A 12,998-nucleotide genomic window follows, 5' to 3' on the forward strand; every position below is an offset into this window, starting at 1 on the left:
TAATTTATACTATCCCCTTGACAGGTAGATCAGGCTTATTTGGTGGCTGTGGTGGTGCAGTGGTTAGAGTGCAGTACTGCAGGCTACTTCTGCTGACTGCCAGCTACTGGCAGTTCGAGTCTCACTGATTCAAGGTTGACTCAGCCTTCCATCCTTCTGAGGTCGGTAAAATGAGGATCCAGATTGTTGGGGACAATATGCTGACTGTGTAAACCGCTTACAGAGGGCTGTAAAACACCATGAAGCGGTATAAAAGTCTAAGTGCTACTGCTATTGCTATTTGTAATTCTCCTCAGGTATAAAAAGATATGGATGATCAAGACACCAGATGGTAAAATTCTGAATAGAGGAGAAAACACAGAAATTGAGAACAGGTTATGCCTTCAAACCTGGGGTTGGAGACTTGTCTATTCACATAAGTTGCCCCTTGGTGCAACCTTCCAGAAGGCAAAGTGCTCTGGTAGCATCTCACCACATCCCTAAGTGCCCCAAATGCTCCCTACCTCTTCCAGACAAAGTCCTGGAATGCAGTCCCTCCAGATTTTATGAAAATGCACTGAATCCTTTGGGAGGCCAAAGGCATTCTTAGAAATAAGTTATGCTGGCGGCTGATGCTTTACTTGGCATTGTCACCTTCCCTTTTCATTGTGTTATTCCATAAAAACAATCTTTTAAAATTTCAACCAAACAGATGGGGAACTAAGAGGGTATCAAACAAATGTCTGGTGCCCGTAGTGGTTGCCACACCTTCATTCGTCTATCATTTGATTGGCCACCATGCTTAGAAATTGCCATGCTCGTGGAGAAATGCCCCAACTTCCACAGAAATCATCCAGGCAACTGAAAACTTTTCCTAATATGTCATTGTTTTCTTCCTTCTGACACAGGCTTGCAGCCCTCTGTGGTCTCATGAGTGCGGAAGTTCCTATTACACCACAGGCATGTGCTCCAGAGTGAACTCCAACTTCAGATACTCCAAGTCAGTGGCTCCAGCTCTCCAGAGTAGGAAGATCAGCCTATTACGTTTTCTCTCCCCCCCCCCACTTCCTCCTTCCCTCCCTTGCTCGCCGCATGGGGATTTAGAATCACCGTCTTAGGGGAAAGAAATAAGTCTGTTCTTGAAGAGAGGTCTGTCCAATGGGAATTTTGTGCTGATGGTAGGTAAAAGGCTTCCTGATGGGCAGCGGGGGGGGGCACTCTACTCCCAGACAGCAAGGAGGCATGTTTTTGATCCGTGCTTTCCTGTGAAGAAGCAAAATGAAGAAAACAAATGGTCAGGAGACAGTTCTTGGCAATGTCCCTCAGAGAATTCTACCAATCCTCACTCAATCTGAGGAAAGAAAAATGTCTTCGATGTCCTTGCACTTAATCGCTGTACTAATGGGATTTATGAGAATATTTTGCCTTTTGTGTCACATATTCTCTGCAGACTCCCTGGCTCCACACTCTTCCATTCAATCCCAGGAAAAAGCATTTGAGAGAAGTTCCTCAAGGGGTTTTTTTGGTCAAAGTTCTACACTAATCTCCAAGCGAGAGTTCCTAGAAAATAGTTGCAGAATTTCTCCTATCCCCTGGAAAATTCAGATAAATGTTCCACCTATTTATTTCTAGGCCCACACATTTGTTGGAGAATTTCAAAGGGTTAATTCTTGATCAGAAGCTGCAGCGCCCTCAAACAGCTCATGTTTTTCTGACCCTCTTTCACTGTTTGGGGCAGCCCTAGATTAATCATTAAGCAAAATAATCACATGCTCCCTCTCACAGCAAGAGAGGGAAGTGGGATGCTACAGAATTGTTTTCCCCTAGCAGCTATTATGCACTTCATTCATTGCCATGTTTGACTTTAGTTTTCAATACAAGAGCCATGGTGGTACAGTGGTTAGAATGCAGAATTGCAAGCTAACGCTGCCCACTGCCAGGAATTCAATCCTGACCTGCTCAAGGTTGACTCAGCCTGCCATCCTTCCATGGCCTGTAAAATGAGGAGCCAGGTCGTTGGAGGCGATACACTGAAATTTGTAAATGTCTTAGAGTGGTATATAAGTCTAAGCACTATTCCTATTGCTACTTATTCTTAATGTCTTGTCAGTTATTCAAAGAGGATACTATTGCTCGACTGTGTGTGGAGTATCATAGAATCATAGAATAAGAGATTGGAAGGGATCTTGTAGGTCTTTTAATGCAACCCCTGCTAGAGCAGGACACCTTATATCATTCTGGACAAATGGTCACCCAGTCTCTTCTTGAAAACTCCCAGTGAACCCACGACTTCTGGAGGCAAACCATTCTATTGATTAATTATTCTAATTCTTAATTCTCAGACGCCTTAATTCTCACTTTAATAATATTCATCATTATTTCTTGTCTTGCTCTCAGGTCCTTTGGAGAATAGGTTGACCACGGCTTCTCTGTAACAGCCTCTCATTTGCTGGAAGGCTGCTACCATATCACCCCTAGTTCTTCTCTTCTCTAGACTTGACATGCCTTTTAATAGGTTGGTCTGGGTTTTTCCTTTTGTGTAAAGACAGATGCCAAGAATTAATTTAGTAGTTCTGCTTTCCCCTGCTGTCCATCACCTCCTTGCCATCTTCCATTTAGTGGACCAATCATTTCCTTGACTTTTTTGTTGCTTTTTACATATTGAAAGAAACTTTTTTTATTAAGGGGTCTGGAGGCTAAACCATATGATGAATGGTTGCAGGAACTAGGTATATCTAGTCTAACGAAGAGAAGGACTAGGATTAACATGATAGCATATCATAATTTTCCAATATTTGATTGGCTGAGTGGGTCAACCTCTTCTCCAAAGGACCTGAGAGCAAGACAAGAAGTAATGGGTGGAAGATTATTAAAAGGAGATCCAATTTAAAATTAAGGAGAAATTTCTTCACAGTGGGAACAATTGATCAATGGAATGGCTTGCCTTCAGAAGTTTTGGGTGCTTCTCATTGGAGGTTTTTAAGAAGAGGTTGGACAACCATTTGCCTGGAATGGAATAGGGTCTTCTGCTTGAACAGAGGATTGGACTAGAAGACCTCCAAGGTCCCTTCTAACCCTGTTATTCTGGGTTCTATGTTCTATTATCTTTGGCATTTGTTGCAAGTCTTAGCTCATTCTGAGACCATGAGTTCTAATTTCACCTTAGCCATGAAAGCCACATCAATGGTGTGTGTTTGTAAGCCTCGGAGCTATATCTAGCTGCTAAAAAGCTTTGTATACAACCTCCAACACCCTTCCAAAAACTGTTACCCCAGTGTAATTTTAAACTTGAGGAACAGACATTTAATTGTATGCAATCATTGTAAACTATTGTAAATTTATTTAAATTTACATTTCGATAAATCCATTTTTTTTTGCATGGACCATCACAGCACCAAAAGTTCATAGTGCGGCCCTTGGATCTGGAAAAGTGGCTTAGCTCTGTTGGAGACACTTACCTAGAAAGAAGCGGTATCCAATTCAAGGGGGCTTTCAGTGGTCAGACATACTACTGTGGTGTTAAATGTCTGGTATTGTTGAATTAATAATGACATAGACGAGAAACACAATAGACCCAAGGGAGAATTGGAGCGATGCAATTTCAGTGTAGAAGAAGGAAAGGTTGGTGTTTGCTCCAAGATTCCTTTGTTCCAGGGGGAAAGGAATTGGCAGCCTATTCCATTTCTTTTTGGTAGCCAATATATCTTAATGGTCTTTGTCTATCTGGTTGCAGAATGCCAGACATACATGGATATAATTATAGTACTGGATGGATCTAACAGTATCTACCCCTGGGCAGAAGTTCAAAATTTCCTGATAAGAATCTTGAAGAAATTTTACATCGGACCTGGCCAAATACAGGTGACAAAACATGCGTGGGTGATTTTGCTCTTATCAGCCCATCCTGCACTTCATTTCATAGCTTTCTTTGGCTGGTATATGTCTCTCTTGTCCATTTGCTTCAAGAATAAATTGGCACTATTTATTTTTAAAAGCATAATTAGCAGTCTCTCAGTGCTCGCAGGCTCACATAGGACTGGCTTTTTGACTTGTGGTCATATTTTGGAGCAGAGATTGCCAGTGTTGGCTGGACATAATAAACCTTGATTCACTTCTTTGGAATGAGATTCAAATGACTTCAGCTAACTTTATTGGGAAATTACCAACTCATAAAGAGTAGACTGGGCTGCGTTTGGATTTGAAGGCAAAAGGTGCTTTGAAGCACCCAGTCATTAGAACCTGCCTGCAGCTCCTTAAAGTTGATCTAGTGGTTAAGGCTCCAGGCTAGAAAGTGGGAAACGGAGAATTCTCACCATGAAAGCCAGCTGTTTGGCTTTGGGCTAGTCATACTCTTTCAGCCCAACTCATCCCACGGGGTTTATTTATTTATTTATTTATTTTATTACATTTCTATACCGCCTTTCTCCCTAAGGACTCAGGGCGATGTACAGGCGGGGTTCTTCTTGTGGGGAAAATAGGAGGAAGAAAGTGCGTTGGATATGTTGGATATGCTTTGAGTTGTTTGTAAAAAATAATAAAAGTAGGATGCAAGCAAAGCAAAATAGCCATCTCTTTTTCTAGCTCTTACACAGCAGTGGCAGAGGGCTGCCATATGAACCCAGGAAAAGGCACAGCTGCTTTAAGAACTTTGCACATTCCAAACGATATTTTGGCCATTGAATCCAAAGCACTGCAAAATGAAAATAAAGTTTTCTTGTCAGAAAATGGAAAATTACCACTCATCTGTTGATTGCTGTGGGGGAAAAAAACCCTAGAAAAATGGGTTTGTAATTTGTAACAAATTAGTTGTGATGCATCTAGGACATTGTTTGCAAAGGGTAAATTGTAATCCACACACAGGCATCCACAGCAATGATGGCCAACATCAAAATGACAATAGCAGCATTATGCCCTCCCCCCCCCCCCAATATCCATCCTTCTCAGATGTTTGGAACTTAATTTGATTCAGTGCTGCTTTGTTAGATTGACTTGGATACAACACACATACATACACACAACCTTTGAATGCTGCTGAATCCACACATTTTTATGGAAAGTCAACTTAATGGGACTATTTTCCGAGTAGACATATATATGATCATATGGAAAACTGACAGTTATCTTGCTGGATATAAAGCTGGATGGTACAACTGAGATCCCAGGCTGAGAGTGACCTACAAAACAACTGTTCAAAAATTGCCATCCAATTATAATGTTAATATGACAAAAAGGGACACTATTAAAATATGACATGTGACCATAGTATTTAAATTACATTATTTTTAAATTAAACTAATTCCAGTTAAGTTCTCTATCTCTTATCCTGGCTCTTTCTCTTTCAGAGAACATACCTCTAGGCCAGTGTTTCTCAACCTTGGAAGCTTGAAGATGGGTGGACTTCAACTCCCAGAATCCCACAGCCAGCGCTGCTGGCTGGGGGATTCTGGGAGTTGAAGTCCACCCGTCTTCAAGCTTCCAAGGTTGAGAAACACTGCTAAGCATATCACTCAAAGGATACTTGACCCGAATTGAGTGGCAGTGTCTTGGATTAAAGTAATACAAGACAGACAAACAGACAAGAAAGGTGTTCAGAAGTGGGATTTGCTTGTAATGTATTCTATAGGCTCATTCACGAAAGAAGCTTTTCACCCCAATAATTTGCAATGTTTTCACAAGGTTGGAGTTGTCCAGTATGGAGAGGATGCTGTCCATGAATTTCACCTGAATGATTATAGGTCTGTAAAGGATGTGGTAGAAGCTGCCAAACACATCGAGCAGAGAGGGGGCACTGAAACCCGGACAGCCTTTGGAATAGAGTTTGCTCGGTAAGCCTACTCTCCAGGTTCTGTTCAGATGAAAACGGAGGTGTTCTTAGGCAGGCATGGAATTGGGCAATGATGGAGCTTAACAGTTTAACCCAGATGTGGCAGATCATGGACATATTCTGATTCAAACACATCATAAACAGACAGCGAAAACAATCATGCATATTATCTCCCAAATCCTAATGCCCAAGGCAGTGAGGTAACTCTAAGCAAATTAAACATTATAGACAACACTAATGTGCACTGCAATTTAGAGGACGCTGAATCTATTTTGCTACTGAGAAATACTAAGACAAGGCAGTGATTAGAATAAGATTAAAGAATATACAGCCCAGAATGCTTATGCCCCAAAGCAATTTTAAAAAGGGAGTCTCTCTGAGTTTGTGTAATGTGAGTTTCTTTCTTTCCCCTACTTAACATATTGTACAAATGAAAACATATTTTTTCTCCGGAAATTATGGAGCATTCTAATTGCAAGCAGTTGCAACCAAAGAACAATAATAATTCTGTCCTTCACTTGATAATCTATAGTTTGTTTCATCTCATGGCAAGAGCAGGTTCCTTTGTGATCTTTACGCCGTAAATTCTCAGTGCCCCCACATTGCAAGAACCAAGGGAGTGGCATGTCTATGGAGTTTCTAAGTCAGTCAGGTCAATGGTGCTTTTTAAAAAGGCAACTGGACTTTTTTCTGTCTTTCCTTGAAGTCATTTTGCTTTTCATCCAAGAAGTTTCTTCAGTTCTGTCCACTTCAGTCAGAACTGAAGAAGCTCTTGGATGAGAAGCAAAAAGTCCAGTTGCCTTTTGAAAAAGCACCTTTAGGACAAGTGAGGTGCAGACTGTTCTTATAGGCAAGTTCCCCATTCCTCTCTTTTTCTCTCAGTCTTTGTTTTACCTTGTGCTGCACCCTCCCCAGAATTCAGGTAGCCTTAAAAATGGCAGGTGAGTATAAAAAGAATATTTATTTTATTTATTTATTTTATTTTATTAGATTTATATACCGCCCTACTCCCGAAGGACTCAGGGTGGTGAACAACCAAAAAGATAAAACACACAGATTATAAAATTTAAAACAGTATAAAAACGTATTAAACAATTTGGCCTGAGACGAATTAAAACATCCCCATATTTAAAAACAGATTTAGAATTACTCGTATACCGTTTAAAAGGGAAAGTTAGGCCAGGCCAGCCTGTTGGAATAAAAAGGTCTTGAGGGCACGGCGGAAGGTGCATAAATCCGGGATCCTCCGTATCTCCGGGGGGAGCTCATTCCAGATAACAGGTGCCCCCACAGAGAAGGCTCTCCATATAACATGCACATTTCTTTGTATCAAATCACAGAACAACAAGAGATTGAGAATCTAATATAAACAAAGTTTGGAGCCTTGTGTAAACAAAGGGACTTTATTATCTCTGAATATTCTTTTGCTCTAAAGGAAATGAGCCAAGGGAATAGAAATCACATTTAAAGAATTTTGTTGTAAAACATTCCTTCCTGCGTTCATAGAGCAATGACTCTTGGCTTTTCCTCCCTCTTGCTGGTGCTTAGAGGAAGAGGCACCTGCTTTCTAAACAAAGCCCCCAAAAATCACAGGGCCCATGGACCCAAATGCACCGAGATCCTCCTTGAAAAGTAGTCATGCTTAGTTTGCAAAACATCACCTCTCTCATTATCTTTTCTGCATCCTTTGAATTTCAGCTCAGAAGCATTTCAGAAAGGGGGGAGGAAGGGTGCAAAGAAGGTGATGATTGTGATCACCGATGGAGAGTCTCATGACAGCCCAGATCTTGAGAAGGCCATTGAAGGCAGCGAGAAGGACAACGTCACCAGATACGCCGTTGCAGTAAGTCATTTATGGGCGCTGCACACTTTCTTCCTGGAATCTTCAGAAGGGACTCAAATGGCTGTGAGTTCAGAGTTCACATGCTAGGAAAAGATTGAAGCCCTCCATTTTAAAATAGATTGCCATTTTTGGTGGATAACCCACATGACTGAAATGGACCGGCCCATTTTAGCCCAACTTTCTGCTTCCTGCCAAGGCCATCCAGATGCCTCTGGGAGCTTCTAAGCAAGAATCAGACATTTCCCTCTCTCCCTGTTGTTCCTTGAAACTGGTATTTGAAGGGCTACTGCCGCCGCCACCACAGAGGTATTATTTATTTATTTATTTATTTATTTTATTAGAATTTGTCAAACAAAAGGAGAACGAGAATAAAAGAAATCACAGGGACGATAGGCACATTAGTGCACTTATGCATTATTAAGACAAACAATGAATGGAAGACATTCTTTGAGTTACATTTGCTTAGGGTATAATCACCATTTTCTCTTCAAATTAGTGCTTATCGTATCTTAGATGGAATAAAGTAATAGGTTTTTTTCCCCATTTATGGCATTTATGGCAATCTACAGGCATTGGGCGGGTCTAAGCTGCCTGTAAGTAAAAAGGAGGAAGATCTTAGGGCCATAGAAGACAGTACAGTGAAGATGTCAATTTTGTGTGCAGCAGCTGTGAAAAAAGTAAATTCCATGTGGGGATAATTAGGAAATAAGGATTTAAAATAAAAGACCAGATTTATGATATATCTGATGGTGGTTCCCATCTTTAAAAGAAAGGAGGAAAACGGATTCAGGAAAGTATAGACATGTCTCACATCAATACTTGGGAAGATCCTAGAAAAGATAATCAAGCAATGGATCTGTAAGCACCTAGAAACTAGCAAAGCTATTACTAGAAACCAGCATGGGTTTGTCCAAAACAGATCAGGCCAGACAACTTTTATTTCATTCTTTGACCAAGCAACTAAATTAGTGGACCAGCAAAGTGATGTGAACATTATATATTTGGACTTCAATAAACAAAGTACTGCTTCTTGGCAAAATAGAAAAATGTGGATCTGGCGTTAACCCCATCAGATTATTTGGTGACTGGCTGACCAATCACACTCAATGTATAGTGCTCAATAGAACTACATCTACATGGAGGGAAGCATGCAGTAGGATCCCTCAGGGTTTGGCCTTGGGCCCAGTACTCAACATCTTCATAAATGATCTAGATGAGAGAATAGAAGGGTAACTCATCAAATTTGCAAATGACACTAAGCTGAGGTGGGCGGGGGGGGGGGGGAATAGCCAACACTTTAGAAGATAGGCTCAATTTTTTTTTTATTTGGTACCTTTGAGTGAGAGGTAACTCCTGGCGATTGTCTGGACATGTCCCTGCAGTTTTCTTGGCAGGATTCAAAAGTAATTTGCCATCAGCTGAGAGGGGGTGACTGGCCTAAGGCTTTGTGCCCGAGGCAAGACTAAAACTCCCAGTTTCCCAGTTTCTAGCCAAGCACCCTAACCACTACACCAAACTGTCTCTCTTGTAAATACTTCCACCATGACTGTAGTTCTGTGGAATAATGCTTTTTCTTGCCACTCCAGGTCCTTGGTTATTACAACAGAAGAGGGATCAACCCAGCAGCCTTTTTGAAAGAAATCAAATATATAGCGAGTGACCCAGATGAAAAGCATTTCTTTAATGTCAGTGATGAGGCTGCCCTTAAAGATATTGTGGATGCTCTTGGAGAGAGGATCTTCAGCTTAGAAGGTGAGCAGCTTCCGAGAGGTTCAAGGACGGCGTAGGAGGCTCACTTTTCCATCCTACAGCATGAGGAACTTTGAATATGGTGCACAGGAGTTTGGTATGAAGTTCCATGTGGGAATCTTCTTCTCAAAGAGCCAGGCGTCCCATTCTGCAACTCATATTTCAGTGTGTGTGTGTGTGCGCATGCGTGCCTTCGATCTTGACTCCTGGAGACTGCCTGGACAAGTCTTTATCTAAAGTCATTTTCTGGGCAAGATTTCAGAAGTGGTTTGCCATTGCATGCGTTCTATGGCTGAGAGAGAGGGACTGGCTTTGTGCCTAAGGTAGAACCAGCAATCATGGTTTCCTGGCTTCTAGCCTTGTTTATCCCTTCAACCAAACTGCCTGTATTCTGAATTGATTGGGAAGTTGTTATGGTGACTGAATTTGTTAGTCCTCCTCAGCCAGAGAGGTGCCTAGTGCTTTAAGCATTTGCCTCGGGCTGTGTGTGAAGGAGGAAAAGGCTGACTCCTGTTTCCTGGCTACATGAGGGCCTGCAAATAGCAGTCAGATGTGACTTCCATGGATGTCAGAAGGAGAATCTTTGGCCCTGGCATTTCTCACTGCATTATCTAACTAAAGTTGTTTTTAAACAGTACTCTTGAATTTCCTGAATTTTGAGCAGGCTACTAAATCTCAATCATGTGCAAAGTACTTTTGGGGTTTTTTTTGTTACAGTTCAGCCCTGTTTCAGCACTTTTGAAAGACAGTGCTTACAGTGACTGAGTTATGACCGTCACTCTCGGTAGATCTCTAAATGCTTAGTAGATTCCTTAAAACCGCAGGAGTCTGCTATAAGTAAGGGACTCATCTCTGTGATTCATTTCTAAATGTGGATGCTAACTCAAAAACTGCCAAAAACTCCAGTCTGCACTCAAATTTCTTGCACGTGTTTATGTCACTCTTTCTCAATCTTGGCAAGGTGAAGATGTCTGGACTTCAACTCCCAGAATTCCCCAGCCAGCAAATCCAGACATCTTCACCTTGCTACGGTTGAGAAACACTGGTTTATGTCCTCATCATTTCTGCTGTGGACATTAGCCTATCACTGGGATGAATGATGGGGTCGCAGAAGGGCTAATTTCACATGCAATGCAGCATTTTTATGCCTGAACTTATAGCCAAAGTGGGATGCGGTAATTTACATGCCCATTGATTCCAACTTTCAACTTTAGACTTTTAAATAGATGGATAGGATTTTCTCTACTTTTATTTTCTGGGCCCACACTCGCAAATCTTCCTACTGGCCTGTGTAAAGTTTGTATTGAATTTCATCACACAGCAGTAATGGCAGATAGTAAACCTATTTTTCTTTCTTTCGTTGGTTATTTTTAAGTATCTCATTTTTGGTCTTTTAGGCACCAACAAAAATGAAGTATCCTTTGGCCTGGAAATGTCCCAGACTGGATTTTCATCCCATATTGTGGAAGTAAGTGAATAATTGACTTTTTTTTCATTTTATCTCATGATTCATGTGAGTTTGGCATGCAATAGATATAACTGAGCCTAAAAAGCTTTTGGTTTGTGATATATGGATCCAACAAAAGCCTGTATCAGGTAGAAGATACCTGGACGTCTCTGTCTACGATAAACTGGAAGCACAACAATTAATCTGGTTGTGCTTTCAGACAACTGCTTCTTCATGCAATGTTCAAAAAGCCTCCAAGTAGATAGGCAGAAAATCTGAACTATTTTTACTGTGCTCTTCATGGAAAATAAAACCTAAGAAGTGGCCAGTTCATTTATTTCTTGCACATTTGTTGACAAAAATTAAGAGCAAAACATTCTTTGGCGTTTCTGGGCTAGATTTGTTTCTGGTAGAATGCCTAGCGCAGTATCCAAATTCTACTTAAAACCAGCCCTAAGCAATTGTTTGGTTAATTAAATGATTGACTTTTTAAAATTACAGGTGAGGACTTGCCACTTCCATTTATACCATGAGCAAACTGGTGGTATTGTTGGTGATTCTAAACCTCCTTCAGTCCCACTGGCAGAAATAGGAAAAAAATCAATGAATTCAACTAAGGCAAAGACTGTGTTTGTGCCATACAATTCACTTAGCAACTGGGGGAGTGGGATTTCATAACACACCAGATATTTAACAGAGATAGACCTAAAAAGATTCTGGGTTTGTACAAGATGGCAATCGACATCAACTAAGTTGAAACTAATCAACCTTAGCATGTTGTGTGAATGCAAAGTTAAGTGTTATGCTGATGTAACTATATTGTGCATGATATGGAGTATTTCCCTGTACTCTTTGCCAGATGTGGAAATTTTGCCCACCACTTAATATGAAACATAGGATTGTTTGAGTGGTAGTTAGCAGTTTCCTATTTGGCTAAAGAAGTAATCAATATGATTTACTTCATTATTTTCATGAAGAGCAGGTTGCTAGGTTTTTTTTGTTTGTTCGTTTGTTTGGTCCTAATTGATAGTTCCATGCGCCTTTGGCGTTTAGTCATGCCGGCCACATGACCACAGAGACGTCTTCGGACAGCACTGGCTCTTCGGCTTTGAAAGGAATAAGGAATATTACACTTGCTGACTTGGAAGAGACTTTCTTGAGCATTTCCAAAACTTTTTGAAAATTGACACCTTTTGTAACTGTAGTTCAAAAACTACAGTAAATAATAAAATATAGTAAAAAACATTGGGGCATGAGGGATTCCTCACCTTTCAGAAAACTAACTGACCAAATTCTTAATTTGATTAATTAGGATAACAGTATTTTTTTATGGCAGGACATTTCCAGCTCTACTATTTAATTGGCCTTATAAAACACTGATTTGTTTATTTATTTATTTTTTAAATTTGATTTATATGCCGCCCTTCTCCGGAGACTCAGGGCGGCTTACAATGCGTTAAGCAATAGACTTCATACTTTTGTATATTTATACAAAGTCAGCTTATTGCCCCCACAATCCGGGTCCTCATTTTACCTACTTTAGAAAGGATGGAAGGCTGAGTCAACCTTGAGCCTGGTGAGATTCGAACTTACAGTAATTGCAGACAGCTGGTGTTAATCACAATGCTTTTAGTCTGCTGAGCTACCAGGCCTGTTTCATTAATAATTTAATTTGTTAATTAACATTTAGTTAATTTTTTGTTAACTAAGTGCTCAATTCTTCAAGAAATGACTGACCCAAAATAAGTCAGACAAAGGAGAACTAGTTTTGGTATTATTTCTGATAAGGATGGGTAATCAAGGGATAATGACTAGCAGGCTCCTCCCAGAAGTCATCTGAGGATCAGGGAAGGTTGGGGACCTTTTCTGTGCAGGAACCACCGTGAGGAAAGACGATGTTGAAGGACCATGTCAACTATTGATGGGAAACCTCCAGTTTGAGTATATCTCTCGTTTTTTTTCAAATGAGTTGCAAATGCAGATTGGCAGAAGAGGCTACAGTAACAACGGTCCTTCTCCTGGATGACTTTTTGATTTGTGGAAACGTTACATTTGTCTCATCCACAAGTAGTCAAAAATTCAAGGTGATGGTACAAGAAAAGATCCATTTGCACATAAAAATCAGGCAGAACTTTTTCACCATCACAACCACCATC

The 12,998-nt window shown here is 40.6% G+C and overlaps 1 protein-coding gene across 2 annotated transcripts in view; it reads left to right on the forward strand.

The window, feature by feature from the left end:
- The window catches only part of ITGA11 (integrin subunit alpha 11), a 121,494-nt gene that overhangs the window by 55,670 nt on the left and 52,826 nt on the right, over positions 1–12,998 (forward strand). For both annotated transcript variants that reach the window (XM_034435488.3, XM_087877910.1), the window contains exons 5-10: positions 888–1,002; positions 3,713–3,840; positions 5,656–5,804; positions 7,502–7,646; positions 9,233–9,398; positions 10,793–10,863. In XM_034435488.3, the coding sequence (XP_034291379.2) occupies positions 888–1,002; positions 3,713–3,840; positions 5,656–5,804; positions 7,502–7,646; positions 9,233–9,398; positions 10,793–10,863 (774 nt within the window). The remainder of the gene's footprint in view (positions 1–887; positions 1,003–3,712; positions 3,841–5,655; positions 5,805–7,501; positions 7,647–9,232; positions 9,399–10,792; positions 10,864–12,998) is intronic.

Source organism: Pantherophis guttatus, chromosome 13 (assembly GCF_059756535.1).
Source record: "Pantherophis guttatus breed Tessera chromosome 13, ASM5975653v1, whole genome shotgun sequence".
NCBI lineage: Eukaryota > Metazoa > Chordata > Lepidosauria > Squamata > Colubridae > Pantherophis > Pantherophis guttatus.